At 44.1% G+C, this 13,989-nt stretch overlaps 1 protein-coding gene across 1 annotated transcript in view; it reads left to right on the top strand.

The window, feature by feature from the left end:
- The window catches only part of LOC140408343 (uncharacterized), a 191,197-nt gene extending 178,147 nt beyond the window's left edge, over positions 1–13,050 (top strand). Inside the window, exons 6-8 of the mRNA XM_072495406.1 lie at positions 8,859–8,992; positions 11,724–11,894; positions 12,646–13,050. Coding sequence (XP_072351507.1) covers positions 8,859–8,992; positions 11,724–11,894; positions 12,646–12,774 — 434 coding nt within the window. The 3' untranslated portion in view covers positions 12,775–13,050. The remainder of the gene's footprint in view (positions 1–8,858; positions 8,993–11,723; positions 11,895–12,645) is intronic.
- Positions 13,051–13,989: the final 939 nt, after the last annotated feature.

The raw sequence follows: 13,989 nt of genomic DNA, 5'->3' as shown, positions 1-13,989 counted from the left end.
CCTTCCCACAAGGGATACCTTTTCCGGTGTTATATTGCTGACAATTCAAACACCGATTACTGATACTTTGGGCCAACCCCTGCATTTTAGGGTGCCACCAAGTGTCCAGCAACAAATCACTAGTCCCCCGAGCCCCACAATGAGTTGCAAAGTGTACACATTCGATGACCCATAAAGCCAGTACATCAGACATACAAGTCTGATGTGCTGGTGTGGTCCATAAAGAGGAAACAGAATCATATGTACAACCTAACCGTTTCCACATTTGTTTATCACTCTCAGGAGCGTCCTCCTGTAACCTTATGACGTCTTGGATGGTTGGCATTGGCTTGTCAGAAGCAGACACATTCATAGTAGATCGTTTAGTCTGACTTAACATTTTAGGCACCATCACTTGCTGAATTTGTGCGGCTGTGCGCGCTGCACAATCTGCTCGTTCATTACCAACGTCAACTGGGGTTGTACCATTCGTGTGGGCAGCACATTTAATAACGGAAATCTGCTCTGGCATAAGGAGGGCCTGCAGTAGGTCATTAACTAAACCCCGGTGGGATATTTGACCACACATAATCATGTCAGGTTGTTCTGACGAAATGTCACTCAAATCGCCCCTTATTGTGGTAGTTTCCTGAATCAAGGCTAAACAGTCGTGGCCAGGTGCGTCTTCATGGACAGGGGGACCACTAAGAAAACAGGCTGGATTGATAGTGGTACAGTATTTAAATGTCAGACGTGGATTGTTCAAAAGGTATATCTCATACCTATTCTGACGAGCTGCGGTAAGATGCTGACCATTCGCCCCATATCCCTGGCATGGTACTGGTCATGGACCTGACGTGTAATATGAGGGCTTACCGAAGCTGACTGTGGCCATAAATGTGGTGATATTGTAACAAAATCGGCTGTACCTTCTTTTCCCGTGACTGTGGCTGTAACCTTGACTGGCCATTCGGTCTCAAGTAATGGCCAGTATTTGTCCTCCAACTCCCTGTTTCGTCCAGTTCTGTCATAGGCCAGGGTAACGTGATGCAGTGATAGTGGCTGTTCAATGTCTAACGTCCACCACTGGGGGGTGATAGAAATATAGCACTGTTGTCTCATCCTCCTCTTCGCTGATCCACCCACCCAAAGTCACTATATTGGAGCTCCTGCTGGTAAACTACCATTTCTGCCGCTTGTTGGGATCGCAGATCATCCTTTTTCATTACATACTCAGTCTTAACCTTTGTAACTGAGCCTCCTTCTTGGCCTACACCCTCCTTCCAGTAAAATCTGACTGCCCTTGCCATCTGGGAAGGGTCGTTCTCTGTCCAATTCATGTTATTACATTTCACAGCAGTAACCACAGAAGGTGGTAGGCAATGCATTAACATAGCACAGTATTGAGGGGAATTCTGACCATTTTGATACAGCAAATCGCCTGACTGCCCCCGGTAGATTTCATTAAAACGCCCCAGACATTCCTATGGCTCATCAATCTTCCTAGGTTTTAGGTCTAAGATAACAGAAAGATTTATGGGCCTTTGAAATGTGCTATTCAACGCATTCAAGATCTGTGTCCTTCTTTTCTCTATTTGCTCTCTTTTTTTTTTAAACTTAAAAATGTTTGAAAATTCAAATTGAATTACTGCAACTTGCAAGCTTAGCTCTGATCTCAACTCAGAACTAAATTTACAATTTGCTTAACACAAACTTGTATAACATTTACAACTTAATTATTTCTTTATCTTAACAATTTTTTCTTTTAACAAGTTTTTTTTTCTGTTACATACACATAAGTATTAGCAAAATCAACTATCATAAGTATTAGCAAAATCAATTATCATCTTCAGATTGACACTTTTTAAAATGGTGTCCATGATCTTCTTTAAGTTTCTATTAATCTCCAGATAAAATGAGATAAACCTTATTTCAAGTAAGTAAAATTTAAGATTCTGGCAATTTCAATCAATTGCTTTCGAAAATAATAACTTTTATCAAAGAGGTGGAGAAACCCACTGGTTTCCTTTAATTAATTCAAAACGTAACTTTGCTGGTGTTCACTGACTCAAAGGAAAGGTATCCGATTACACTGCAGACTGTTATCTCAAGGCCTGAGTGAGAAGCACTGTCTGTTTTCAACTCCGCCTGCTGCTGTTAACCCTTTGAGAGACTTCTGCTTCAACCTCACAATCTCAACTAGACCTCGGAACTTTACAGTCCAAGGAGACAATTTTAGCTTAATCAACTATATATTTAAAACACTCACACATAGAGTTGAACCATCTTCAGATTTAAAAACAGTTATACTGGACTGAACCCCCATCTATTGAAGTCCCATCAGCCCCTGAACCCATATAATAGACTGAACCTTTATTATTTAAAGTCACATCAGCCTCTGAACCCTAATAATAGACTGAACCTTTATTATTTAAGTCACATCAGCCTCTGAACCCCGATAATAGACTGAACCTTTATTATTTAAAGTCACATCAGCCTCTGAACCCCGATAATAGACTGAACCTTTATTATTTAAAGTCACATCAGCCTCTGAACCCCGATAATAGACTGAACCTTTATTATTTAAAGTCACATCAGCCTCTGAACCCCGATAATAGACTGAACCTTTATTATTTAAAGTCCCATCAGCCCAAAACCCTAACCCAAGCCGAAACAACAATATGAAATCCCATCAATTAAAGTGCTAATCCCCAGACTGACCTGTGATTTCGTCGAGGCGGTCTTTCTGTGCCAACCGCGAGTGACCAGACTAATCAGACGATAAGAAGAGGGGAACAATCAATGCTGGTCGTTTTCCATTTCTACATTGAGGGCCCTTTGTTCCCGTCCTCCTGTTCATAATCAGTCTAATTCTGATTTCGCAGTTGGAACAGGATCGCCCAGAGAAATCCCGGTTTTCGGCACCAAATGTTGATCTCCAAATTTCTTTCTCTGTCAGTCTGGCCTCAATAAAAGTTGAGACGGATTCGCACGTAAACAGAAGTTATTTATTTAGCTTGCAAGCTTAATCATCTTACAGAAATGTAAGAGACATCCAGCCTCTTTCATTCCAGAAAACGACTGAACTAACAGACAAAGGGATCTCTGCAAAATCAGTTCAAATGGTATCAAGTTTCACATACTCGACGGACATAGGTCAGCCTATGTCCCTCCTGACCTGTTCGATCTATTCTGATTGGCTCACTTCCAATCCCTTTCTCTGGCCCCTATCAATGAAGCATCACCCTCATAGACACACCTCTTCCTGCTTTTTCCATGCGGTCTCAAATTCCTTTGTCCCTAACTGCAAAAATCAAAGTGGCTTATTTCTACATTACATTAACTAGTAACTCTAAAGTAACTATTTTATATCACATTCGTCAGTTCCTCTTTGATTCTGTGTATTTGGCTGTCTGCCCTATCGATTTATTTGACTATACATTAACATATGTAAACCTCATGGATGTTCTCAACCATCAATAAGCTGTTTCGCTTCATAAACTATTCACACCTGATTATTATCTAAACAGCATTCTAATCTCATTAGTGGGAGAGACACATATCAGTGGGGCCTCTTGAATCCTACCTACTGCTGTCTCAATGGCAGATTTCTACCTGTTGCTGCACATCTTATTATGTTTTGTTAAATTTGTTTGCTGCCGTTGCTAGGCAGATTCATGACAAAAGGGAACTTGGTGATTCAAACTTACTGGCATAGTTATTGCAATATCAATAGTTACGTTCACCCACACCACCATCATGCCATACTGTCAGACTATTTCATAGTAAGAGTTTCTATTTGGATACTAACTCACTACTGAGCAATGACAGTGACTTTTGTGGGGTACAGAATTATCCTTTCTCATGTCACAAGTTCCCATGGTTGATCAGGCAAGTAGCTTGTCCAGTAGGAAGTGGGAGAGTGAGGGCAACTTAGCCTAGCCTTGGACTTTATAGGTAGATGATGATGGAGCAGGCAACAGCAAAAGCTAAGGGCAGGGGAAACAGAAATAGAAAATTCTGGAAATACACCACACATCTATCAACATCGGTAAAGAGACAAAAACAGCTAAGATTATAACATTTCAGTAGGTAGTCTTCCTCTGAGTCGAATGAGGGACACGTACCACCAACATCATGACTTTGCTCTCCCTTTACAGACACTGACCAACTAGATATATATGTCCAATGTTTGTATTGGGTTTTACCCAGAGAAATGTGTCTAGTCATTATCTTGGCCACAAACGTGTGTGCAGCAGGCATAAGGCTCAATGATCAGAGAGGAGAGGAGCTTGCTTCTGTGTGTTCATTCAGATAATGTGACAAGGTGAGCCCACTTTATATGGATCAGCAGTGAAGCACTGTGAGCAGTGAACCTTCAGAACCTACTTACTTAATATGGCTTGATATAATGAGTAACATGGTGATTTTGTGCTGGTTGTTAATGCTTTCTACACAGAGTTCCTGACAGAGTCATACTTCGCACTACTTTGGCTTCAACTTCCCAAATCTAGAGACACATGAGGCAGATAAAGCACATGCTTATGGCCGCCCTACTGAAACAGGTTGTTAGCATGAAGTCAGGGGCCATAGCTTGAGGAGCACCGCTCCACATCAAGGATGGCTGACCAGTCTTACTCCTACCATATTGTGCCATATTGTGTTGGAAGGATTTTCATGTTGATGATCAACTCGTTTGGCTGCTTTATGGACGCGCCTTCCATGGCCATCAAGGCTTGGGATGGGATTCAAATGCAGAGTTTCCTGCTCAGAGGCAGTAAGGATCTGGCATAGAAAGAATAAACGTGGGCCGGGATAGGGTACTGTCCACACTATGATGTAACGGAGCACATGACCCAAGTCCAGTGGAAAAACTGATACTGGACAGAGACGTTTATTGACACAAGCATGGAGACAGCTCTTAGCTTAGACCTTATACTGTGTATTTGTCAGTCATAGAATGCTCACTCTGCATGTGAGAGGTTGCGGGATCGTTGCCCACATTCTCCACTTTGATTATACCTTTGGGCCAAAGTGCCCATCAGTTGTGTCACTGAACCCACAGTTCACACATCGAAAGGGATTTTCCACATGCTGTTGCACACAGAGAGGGCAAATGGTAGTTTAGGGGCGGCGCGGTGGCACAGTGGTTAGCAATGCTACCTCACAGTGTCAGGGATCCAGGTTCAATTCTGGCCTTAGGTGACTATCTGTTTGGAGTTTGCACTTTCTCCCCATGAGTCATGGTTTCCACCGGGTGCTCCAGTTTCCTCCCACAGTCCAAAGATGTGCAGGTTAGGGGGATTAGCCATGCTCAATTTCCCCCTAGTGTCCAAAGATTAGGTGGCGTTACAGGGATAGGGCGAGGGAATCGGCATCGCTAGGGTGCTCTTTCGGAGGGTCGGTGCAGACTCAATGGGCCGAATGGCCTCCTTCTGCACTGTAAGGTTCCTATGATTCCATGACTTATTGTTAACCTATGCAAGACTCAGAGCCTCTTCATATGCCTACCGAACTAGACAATCTTACAACACTACCCACTGCTCCACACGACCTCCCCTAGTTCATGCTACCCTGAGGGAAAATGCTCGTTCCTCACATCCTATTTCCATCAGTTCAAGGTTTTTTATCACAGTAATTAATGCCTGGTAATGTAATGTATCATCCATTATTCCAAACTCATCATCTTGTTTTTTCATGGTATGTCAAAATATTTCTATTGTGATTAAAATGGTAATATTAGAGGGCTTGAGTTGTGTCTCATGACCACGTAAAAGGCAGTTCCTTAAAATGATCTGTGAACTAAGAATGTGTGTGTGTGTGTGTGTATGTAACTCCCTTTTAATTTATGAGTTATTCCATTAGAAATAGCCCAGCAGACAAGCTTTAACAAGACAAGGGTTAGTTTATTCGAAAACAACTGCCGACAGTTACTTCATTGAAAGGGGTAAAATTACTAATTAAAAATACAGATACAAAGAATAAAAACAGATAAAGATGAAAAGATGAGGATTTTAAGTAAGTCTCTGTGAGATATTATTGAGGGTCCATTGCTTGAGTTCCTTTCTTTCTAAAGGGAAGGGGTTGAAACGGTAGCATAGTGGGCAGCACGGTAGCATAGTGGTTAGCTCAGTTGCTTCACAGCTCCAGGATCCCAGATTCGGTCACTGTCTGTGCAGAGTCTGCACGTTCGCCCCATGGCTGCGTGGGTTTCCTCCGGGTGCTCCGGTTTCCCTCCCACAGTCCAAAGATGCGCAGGTTAGGTGGATTGGCCATGCTAAATTGCCCTTAGTGTTCGGTTACGGGGAGGGGGAGGGTGGGGGTGTGGGCTTGGGTAGGGTGCTCTTTCGAAGGGTCGGTGCAGACTCGATGGGCCGAATGGCCTCCTTCTGCACTGTAAATTCTATGAAAAAAAAAGAAACTTGAGATTCAGTTAACAGCTGTGATGGTTTCTGCAGTCGACCGGTTGGTCTTTGCCTTTTTCAGGTGGATTCAGGAGGACGGCAGGTTTTTTGGGAGAGAGGAAAGTTTCCCATTCCCAATTCTGCAGTTGCCACGACCTTTCAAACAGAAACCACAGTTTATTTCTTTAAAATACCTTCCTCTGAAAGCATTTCTCAATATTCTTCATGCATAATCGCTGCTCGCAATCTGTCCTTATTGCAGCTCATAAACTTAAGAATGGCTGCTATCCTAGACTGTCAAATCAGGTTCCCATATCAGGTATCGGGTTAGCTTGGGGGCATAGTCCCATCCATTGTCTTTTTAGCTGAGGTAATTAACCTTTTAAATGTCTCAGTCATTAAGCTCAATGGTTACCATTCTCCCAGGTTTAAGGAGATTAAAAAAAGACCTATCTCCAGGGAAGTCACCATAAATTTCTGTTTACCCCTTGTGGAAATGCGAATTGAATTTCAAATGTCTTCACATTTTGGATATGGCTGCCTATAATCCGCTCGAAGCTACCTGGGCATTTGACCACACTGCTATTAAAACGAAGGTCAGGTGACTTATGGCAGCCATCTTTAAGACTTTTTGTATCCACTTAAAAAGAAAAATTAGCTTTTTTTTTACAAAATCCTAATATCAGCACATGCTCGTTGACGGTAATAAGTGCATCAACCATTAACCATTTTAGTACTGAAAGGTGTATGGAGGCAGTTCGAACGTTAATCATTTGGGTTGTAATTGTCCTTTACTGAACCTTTACAGTAACACCTCAAAATTGCCTTATTAACTATTTAAGGAACTAATGCTTTCTATTACCTGTTCACTGATGTATGATCACTCATCAATTGTTCTCTTATCAATCACATAACTCTTAGTAACCATTTCAGCAATCAATAATCTCATTTAATTGTTTCAGCAATAAGCCTTTATTAATAATTTAGGATTTATTAATTTCTTATTAACAATGTTAGTGCTCAATAATCTACTTTAACCAATAACCATTTATTTCAGTGCTCAATTCTTGTGACCACTATTTAATCAATCAATAATCTATTCCACACCAGCTGTTCACAGTTAACATTTAAGCTTTAATGAAATTTATTCTTACTGTTGAATAAAACTGCATAGTGTACCTGTCAGTGACGGAATGAGTCCATGGATAAATACCTGACAGTGATGGACAGATTCTGGGCCTGATTCTCCCAAAGCGCGACTAAGTACTCCGGCCAGCGGGAAAACCAGAGTGATTCCCGTTGGCTCCAGGAGCGACCCCAACGTGCCATGCAATGGCACTTGGAATTTCTTTCTGCCTCAAGCGGGTTGCATGACACACCAGGGTCCGGGTTCGAACTGAGAGGGGTGGGACCTACTCTCTCTGACGAATCCTGCACCTCAAAGAGCAGAGCGCCGTGTTTAAAGGGTGCCTGATCTCAAAATGGATCACTGGCAGGACATTCCCTCCCCCCGCCCCCCCCCCCCCCCCCCTGCCCTCAGTACTCCGCTTCAGTGGGGAATTAAGATTGTTTATTTATATAGCTCTGCAAGGATCCATGAACTCAGGGGAGCAGGTGATTTTCTAACCGCAGTTCTTTTTTAAGAGGCTGTCTCTTTGTTCTCAAGTGCTTCCTAGAAAGTGCAGAGGCTGCCCCCAGAGCACTTGGGAACAAAGAGGCAGCCTTTAAAAATAACCACGGTTAGGGAAACAGCTGCTCCCCTGAATTAATAGATCGCGGGGAGAAGTCTTACAACACCAGGCTAAAGTCCAACAAGTTGGTTTGGAATCACTAGCTTTCAGAGCGCAGCTCCTTCATCACATGCTCCGAAAGCTAGTGATTCAAAACAAACCTGTTGGACTTTAACCTGATGTTGAAAGACTTCTTACTGTGCCCACCCCAGTCCAACGCCGGCATCTCCACTTAATGGATCTCTGAAGAGCTATATAAATAATAATAATAATCACTTATTGTCACAAGTAGGCTTCTAGGCTTCAATGACGTTACTGTGAAAAGCCCCTAAATAAACAATCTCAATCACCGCCTCCAATGAAGGACCCCCCTCAACACCCTGGTGGCAATTGTTGGGAGGGTACTTTCCGCTCGGACGGCAAGCCGCCAGGTCCACGTTCCTCAGGGTTTACGCTAATTCACGCCAGCGGGACTGTCGGCTGGTGAGCTGGAAGGTGAATCGAGCATCCTATCCTATCAATGACATGCTAAACAGCTCTAAAAGCCATTTGCATGTTCTCACCGGGTCGGTGTGGGAAGCTCATCGGGGACATCGGGAAACCCATTATGGCTGGCAGGGCGAGAGACCCAAGATGGCTATGGGGGGTCTCAGAGGCAACCAGGGGGTTTCATTGGGAAACTGAGCTGGATATGGGCAAAGGTTTGTGCTCCAACTCAAATGACTCTGTTTCTCATACTTTTTAGGCTATATTGATGAGGACCAGTTTGTTACGTGGATATGGAAGCTGCCCCAAGATGCTGTGAAGTCAATTCTAGACTTCCCCATAATACCACAGGACGTCATTGCAGCAAGTAAAGACCAGCCTTCCAGTTCAGTTGTAAGTCCACATGCCTCACAACACTAAATGTCCAGGAGTCACTAATCACACACAAGCTAGTTATGTAGTGCATTATATAATTTACAGGATATCAAAATTCAGTAAAGCAAACCTTATTCTTATCTGATATATCTGCCAGTAAAATTGAGAACCATGTTTCATCCAGTGATTGTATCTCTGACGACGGCTGTGCCAGTTCAGGGTACACGTGGGTACATTGGGGAGTGTTTGAAGGACAGTGACACAGATTATTCTTGGACCCTAGTGCAGTAATGAGGTAGTTTTGCACTGTTTGGGAGTGAGGCATTAGGAATATAAGACCGACAGCTGTACAGCCCAAGTTGAAAAGGAATGTAACTCCGTGGTTGGGATTTTCTGGCCCTTTCCGCTGGCGGGATCTTCTAGTCCCGCCGCGGCCCCCCCACCCCCGCCACGGGTTCCCCGGAGGCATGGCCGCGAGGAATGCAAATGGTCATTGACTTCGGTGGAAGATGAACTCAATTAAAATCTGGAATTGGAAATTAGATTCAGTAATGGTGACCATGGAATCTATATCAGGGATCAATTGTCATGAAAATCCAACTGATGCTCTAATGTCCCTCGAAGGACATCTACTGTCTTTACCTGGGCGGCACGGTGGCACAGTGCTTAGCATGGCTGCCTCACAGCGCCAGGGACCCGGGTTCGATTCTGACCTTGGGTTTCTGCGTGGACTTTTCACATGCTCCCCGTGTCTGCGTGGGTTTCCTCCCACAGTCCTACGATGTGCAGGTTAGGTGGGTTTGCCATGCTAAATTGCCCTTGAAAGGTGAGGTGGTTTACTGGGTTACAGAGTATTGAACTTGATGATCAGCCATGATCATAATGAATGCCTACATACCACGAAAGGACAAAAAAAAGATTAAATAACTCACAATCCTTATTTGGTGTGATTAGCATTTTGTTAGAAGTGAAAGACTCCTTGCAACAATACAATGCTCTGCAGAATGTTCATTCAAATATATTTTGGAATGGGGAGGTAATTTTGTTTTTACTCGTTCATGGGGATGTGGGCATCGCTGGCTGGGCCAGCATTTATTGCCCATCCCTGAGGGCAAATAAGAGCCAACCACATTGCTGTGGGTCTGCAGTCACATGTAGGCCAGGGCAGCAGATCTCCTTCCCAGCAGGACATCAGTGAACCACAATTTTTCATGGTCGCCATTAGACTTTTAATCCCAGATTTTTTAAATTAATATTGAGTTCAAATTCCACCATCTGCCCTGGTGGGACTTGAACCCAGATCCCCAGAACATTAACCTGGGTCTCTGTATTACTAGTCCAGTGACAATATCATTCCGCCACTTCCTCCCCAAATCATAAGTAGAAGATGCATATTCCAGATCGCTGTCAATGTTGTTAGCGTCGCTTTCATAGAATCATAGAATCCCTACAGTGTAGAAAGAGGCCATTCGGCCCATTAAGTCTGTACCAAATCTTCAAAAGACCACCCTACCTATGTCCAATTCTCCGCACCCCACCCAACCTTTGGACATAAGGGGAAATTAAGTATGGCCAGTCCACCTACCCTGCACATCTTTGGGTTGTAGGGTGGCATGGTTGCACAGTAGTTGCTTCACAGCTCCAGGGTCCCAGGTTCGATTCCCGGCTTGGGTCACTGTCTGTGTGGAATCTGCATATTCTCCCTGGGTTTCCTCCGGGTGCTCTGGTTTTCTCCCACAGTCCAAAAATGTGCAGGTTAGGTGGATTGGCCATCTCCATTCAGGGGATATGAATATTATCACACAGGTCCAAGTAACAAATTTGATTTAAAACATTCCCAATCATTATATGAAGTACTCGTGTATCAGACCAGGTGCAGTTGGAGGCTCAGTCAGTTTGAGCCAGACCTTTAGAGGTTCAATTAAGACTCCATGACTTGAGCACAAAAATCAAAGCTGGAAACTCCAGTGTAGCACTGAGGGAGTGCTGCTCTGACAGAGGTGCAGTTCTCTGGGTGAGATGTGAAATCGAATCCTGTCTATTCTCTCAGGTGGATGTTGCAAAAGATCCGGTCATGTTACTTCGAAGAAGAACAGGGAAGTCATCCCTGGTATCCTTCCTCGTATTTATCCCTCAATCAACAACACAAAAACAGATAACCTGGTCTTCAAGAGCCAAACAACCACTATCAAGAAACTTTTGTACAGATAGTCAGTCACCCATCACCACCACCAGAGATAAGACGGGTGCTGGTGTTAACTCAGCTGAAAAACTCTTACTTCTGAGACTGCAGGTCAAGGGTGTCAGCCCCTTTTTAAAGGTTTTGCTAAATAATCCAGGTCAGAACTTTCGGGCAGTAATGAGGAAATTATGCGCTTTCTTTGAATCTGAGACCTCTTCAGCTCTCTTGGACAAATGTAAAAAATTATACATTGGCACTATTCAGAGAAGAGTCAAGGAGATGCGTCCTCGCCAAACCTAACACTCAGCGAACACACAAAGCAGATTATTTGTTCATTTACCTCACTCCAAATTGGCTGCGATGTTTGCCTAGATTAGATTATATTTGTAAAGTGGGTTGGGAAGTAATTTAGGATTTCCCAAAAGGTGTTTTCTAGATGTTACACACACAGGTTCTTAACTCTGGGTTCACAGGCAGATCCAGGGCTTTTGCTCTGCGGGGCTGTCACTGAATTCTGAAATGGTGGGTCAGTAATTAATCCCACACCCTTGCTTGTTTGTCTCGTAGAAGGTTGCTGCCCCACAGGAGACCTCGGCAGTGACAGGTGCACAGCTTTTTAGGATTGCCAGTGAGATGTCAGCTCAAAAGAGAGACTGGAAGCTTCTCGCCAATCATTTGGGCTTTCTAGAGAAAGACAGCCATGCCTTTGAAGGCAGACATTCGGAGGTCAATCAGCAGGTAACAGAAGGCGATTGTTGATTGGGAGTTTTTTTTGCCATCTTCCCGAACACTTTAATTTATGCATCCATCTAGTTATTAGTTCCTCACTGGTCCCTTAACACATTTAAAAATGTTCAACCCTTGAATTATGTTTGCTTACAGCCTTCTTGTGAGACTCTTAACAAAAATGAAGGGTAAAATGTACTTCTCCAGCCAGCATCGTGTACAGAGTTTGGGTTTTGAAATGCAATCATTAAGAGATGTCCTACCTGGTTTGCCATTGTCATATGACCTCTGCCATGAGGGAATGTCCGGCAGTAGCCATGATACAGTCAGTTTAATTTTTTTTAGCGTATCTTCACACACACATATACACACACACACACACACTCACAGTTATTCCCTTTGGGGAAGGGTGGGGCAAGTGGTGGAAAGATTCCCGAGCTGATTATCGGCCTGTTGACCCAAAAGAAAAGTTTACACAAAGGCATTTTGTGCAACTCCCCAGTTAACAGTGGTGGAAATTCACTTCTCGTATCTTGCTCACCTCCATTGAACAGTTGCCTGCCTCTCGTTAGTTTGGTTGTCCATTTTCTTAAGCCTGCGTGTTCTACAGTTATAGACATAGTGCCATAAACACAAGGGGTGAGTGGGGGTGGTGAATGGGAGGGCAGAGGGGTGATGGCGCAACTCAATTATGGGTCTCTTGCAGTGAAATAGGAAAGCTTTGCAATTCTGTTCACAATGAGACTGATTTCCCCATTTTCAGATCTTGGAGATGTTGCAGGTATGGCAGAGAAAAGAAGGACCGTTAACTGAAGCTTCCGCACTGCAGTCTGCATTACAGGCCAGTGGAAATACCGACATAAGCAATGAGGTGTTCCAGCTCAGCTTCTGAAGACACTGTTGATTTCCAGGGTCCGTTTGGGCCGAAAGACAAAATCAGCGAATCAATATGCGGTAGAGACTGAGCGAAGTATTGAATCATTTGTCCAAATAATACAAAGGCATCACGGCTTATTACGATCCCAGACCAGACCCCAACAGTGGCTCAGATACTGGACCGAAACCCCAATATTTCAATTTATTTTGTAAGAATGATTCACTCCAGGTGATTGCACAAAATAAAAGAGGGACTTGGTAATTTTAAAATAAATCTTTATTATTAACACAATTTTAAACTCTTTAATATCACAGCCGAAAATTGCTTTCAATTACCCCTTAAACAATACTACTCAGTGCAATAAATACAATACGCTTAATTATTATCTCTATTCCCAAGTAAATACAATGGCACAGAGTAATACTTGCTTTCCAGAACAGATTTGGCTCCTGTTAGAACCCCTGCAGATTCTGGCTGGATATCTTCAAAAAGCTGTTTCAACTGGTTTGTTTCAGCTTCTTCCTTGTCTTCAGACAAGTCTGCTCTGCTTTAAGTACTTTTCTTAACTATGCTACTGTGAAAGCAAAAGACTTTGTGGTCTAAAGGGCAGCCAGATCAGAAACTGAACGCAAAAGCTTTCCCAAAATATCTGAATACCTTAGCTCCATCCATAAATGACATAATCTCCCAAAGCTGAAAAAAAGTAAACACTCCAGGCTAAAGATATATTGCCCGGGATTCTCCGACCCCCCGCCGGGGCAGAGAATCCCCGGGGGGAGGCGCGAATCCCACCCCGCTGCCCTAGCGCTGGCTGTCCTATTCTCTGGCGCCATTTTTCAGTCAGCGGTGGGATTCCCGCCACGCCGGTCACCGGCCCCCCCGGCAATTCTCCAGGCCCCGATGGGCTGAGCGGCCATCCATTTTTGGCCAGTCCCGCGGCGTCAATTACTCACCTCACGCAGGGCGGGACCTGGCAGGCGAGTATGCGGGGGCGGTCCTCGGGGGGGCATGGGAAGATCCGACCCCGGGGGGGGGCCGCCACGGTGGCCTGGCCCGCGATCGGGGCCTGCCGATCTGCGGGCAGGCTGGTTCTGTGGGGGGGCCTTCTTTCCTCCGCAGTGGGCCCCTGTAGGGCTCTGCCATATTGCCCGGAGGATGGGACTGATTGCATTGCCCAACAGAGAACCTGCATGGGTTTGATGGATTGAGTTGCCTCCTTCTTGCTGTACT

This window comes from Scyliorhinus torazame, chromosome 3 (genome assembly GCF_047496885.1).
Source record: "Scyliorhinus torazame isolate Kashiwa2021f chromosome 3, sScyTor2.1, whole genome shotgun sequence".
Classification (NCBI taxonomy): Eukaryota; Metazoa; Chordata; class Chondrichthyes; order Carcharhiniformes; family Scyliorhinidae; genus Scyliorhinus; species Scyliorhinus torazame.
The sequence above is the reverse complement of the archived record's forward strand: the minus strand, read 5'-3'. Positions and strand labels throughout refer to the sequence as shown.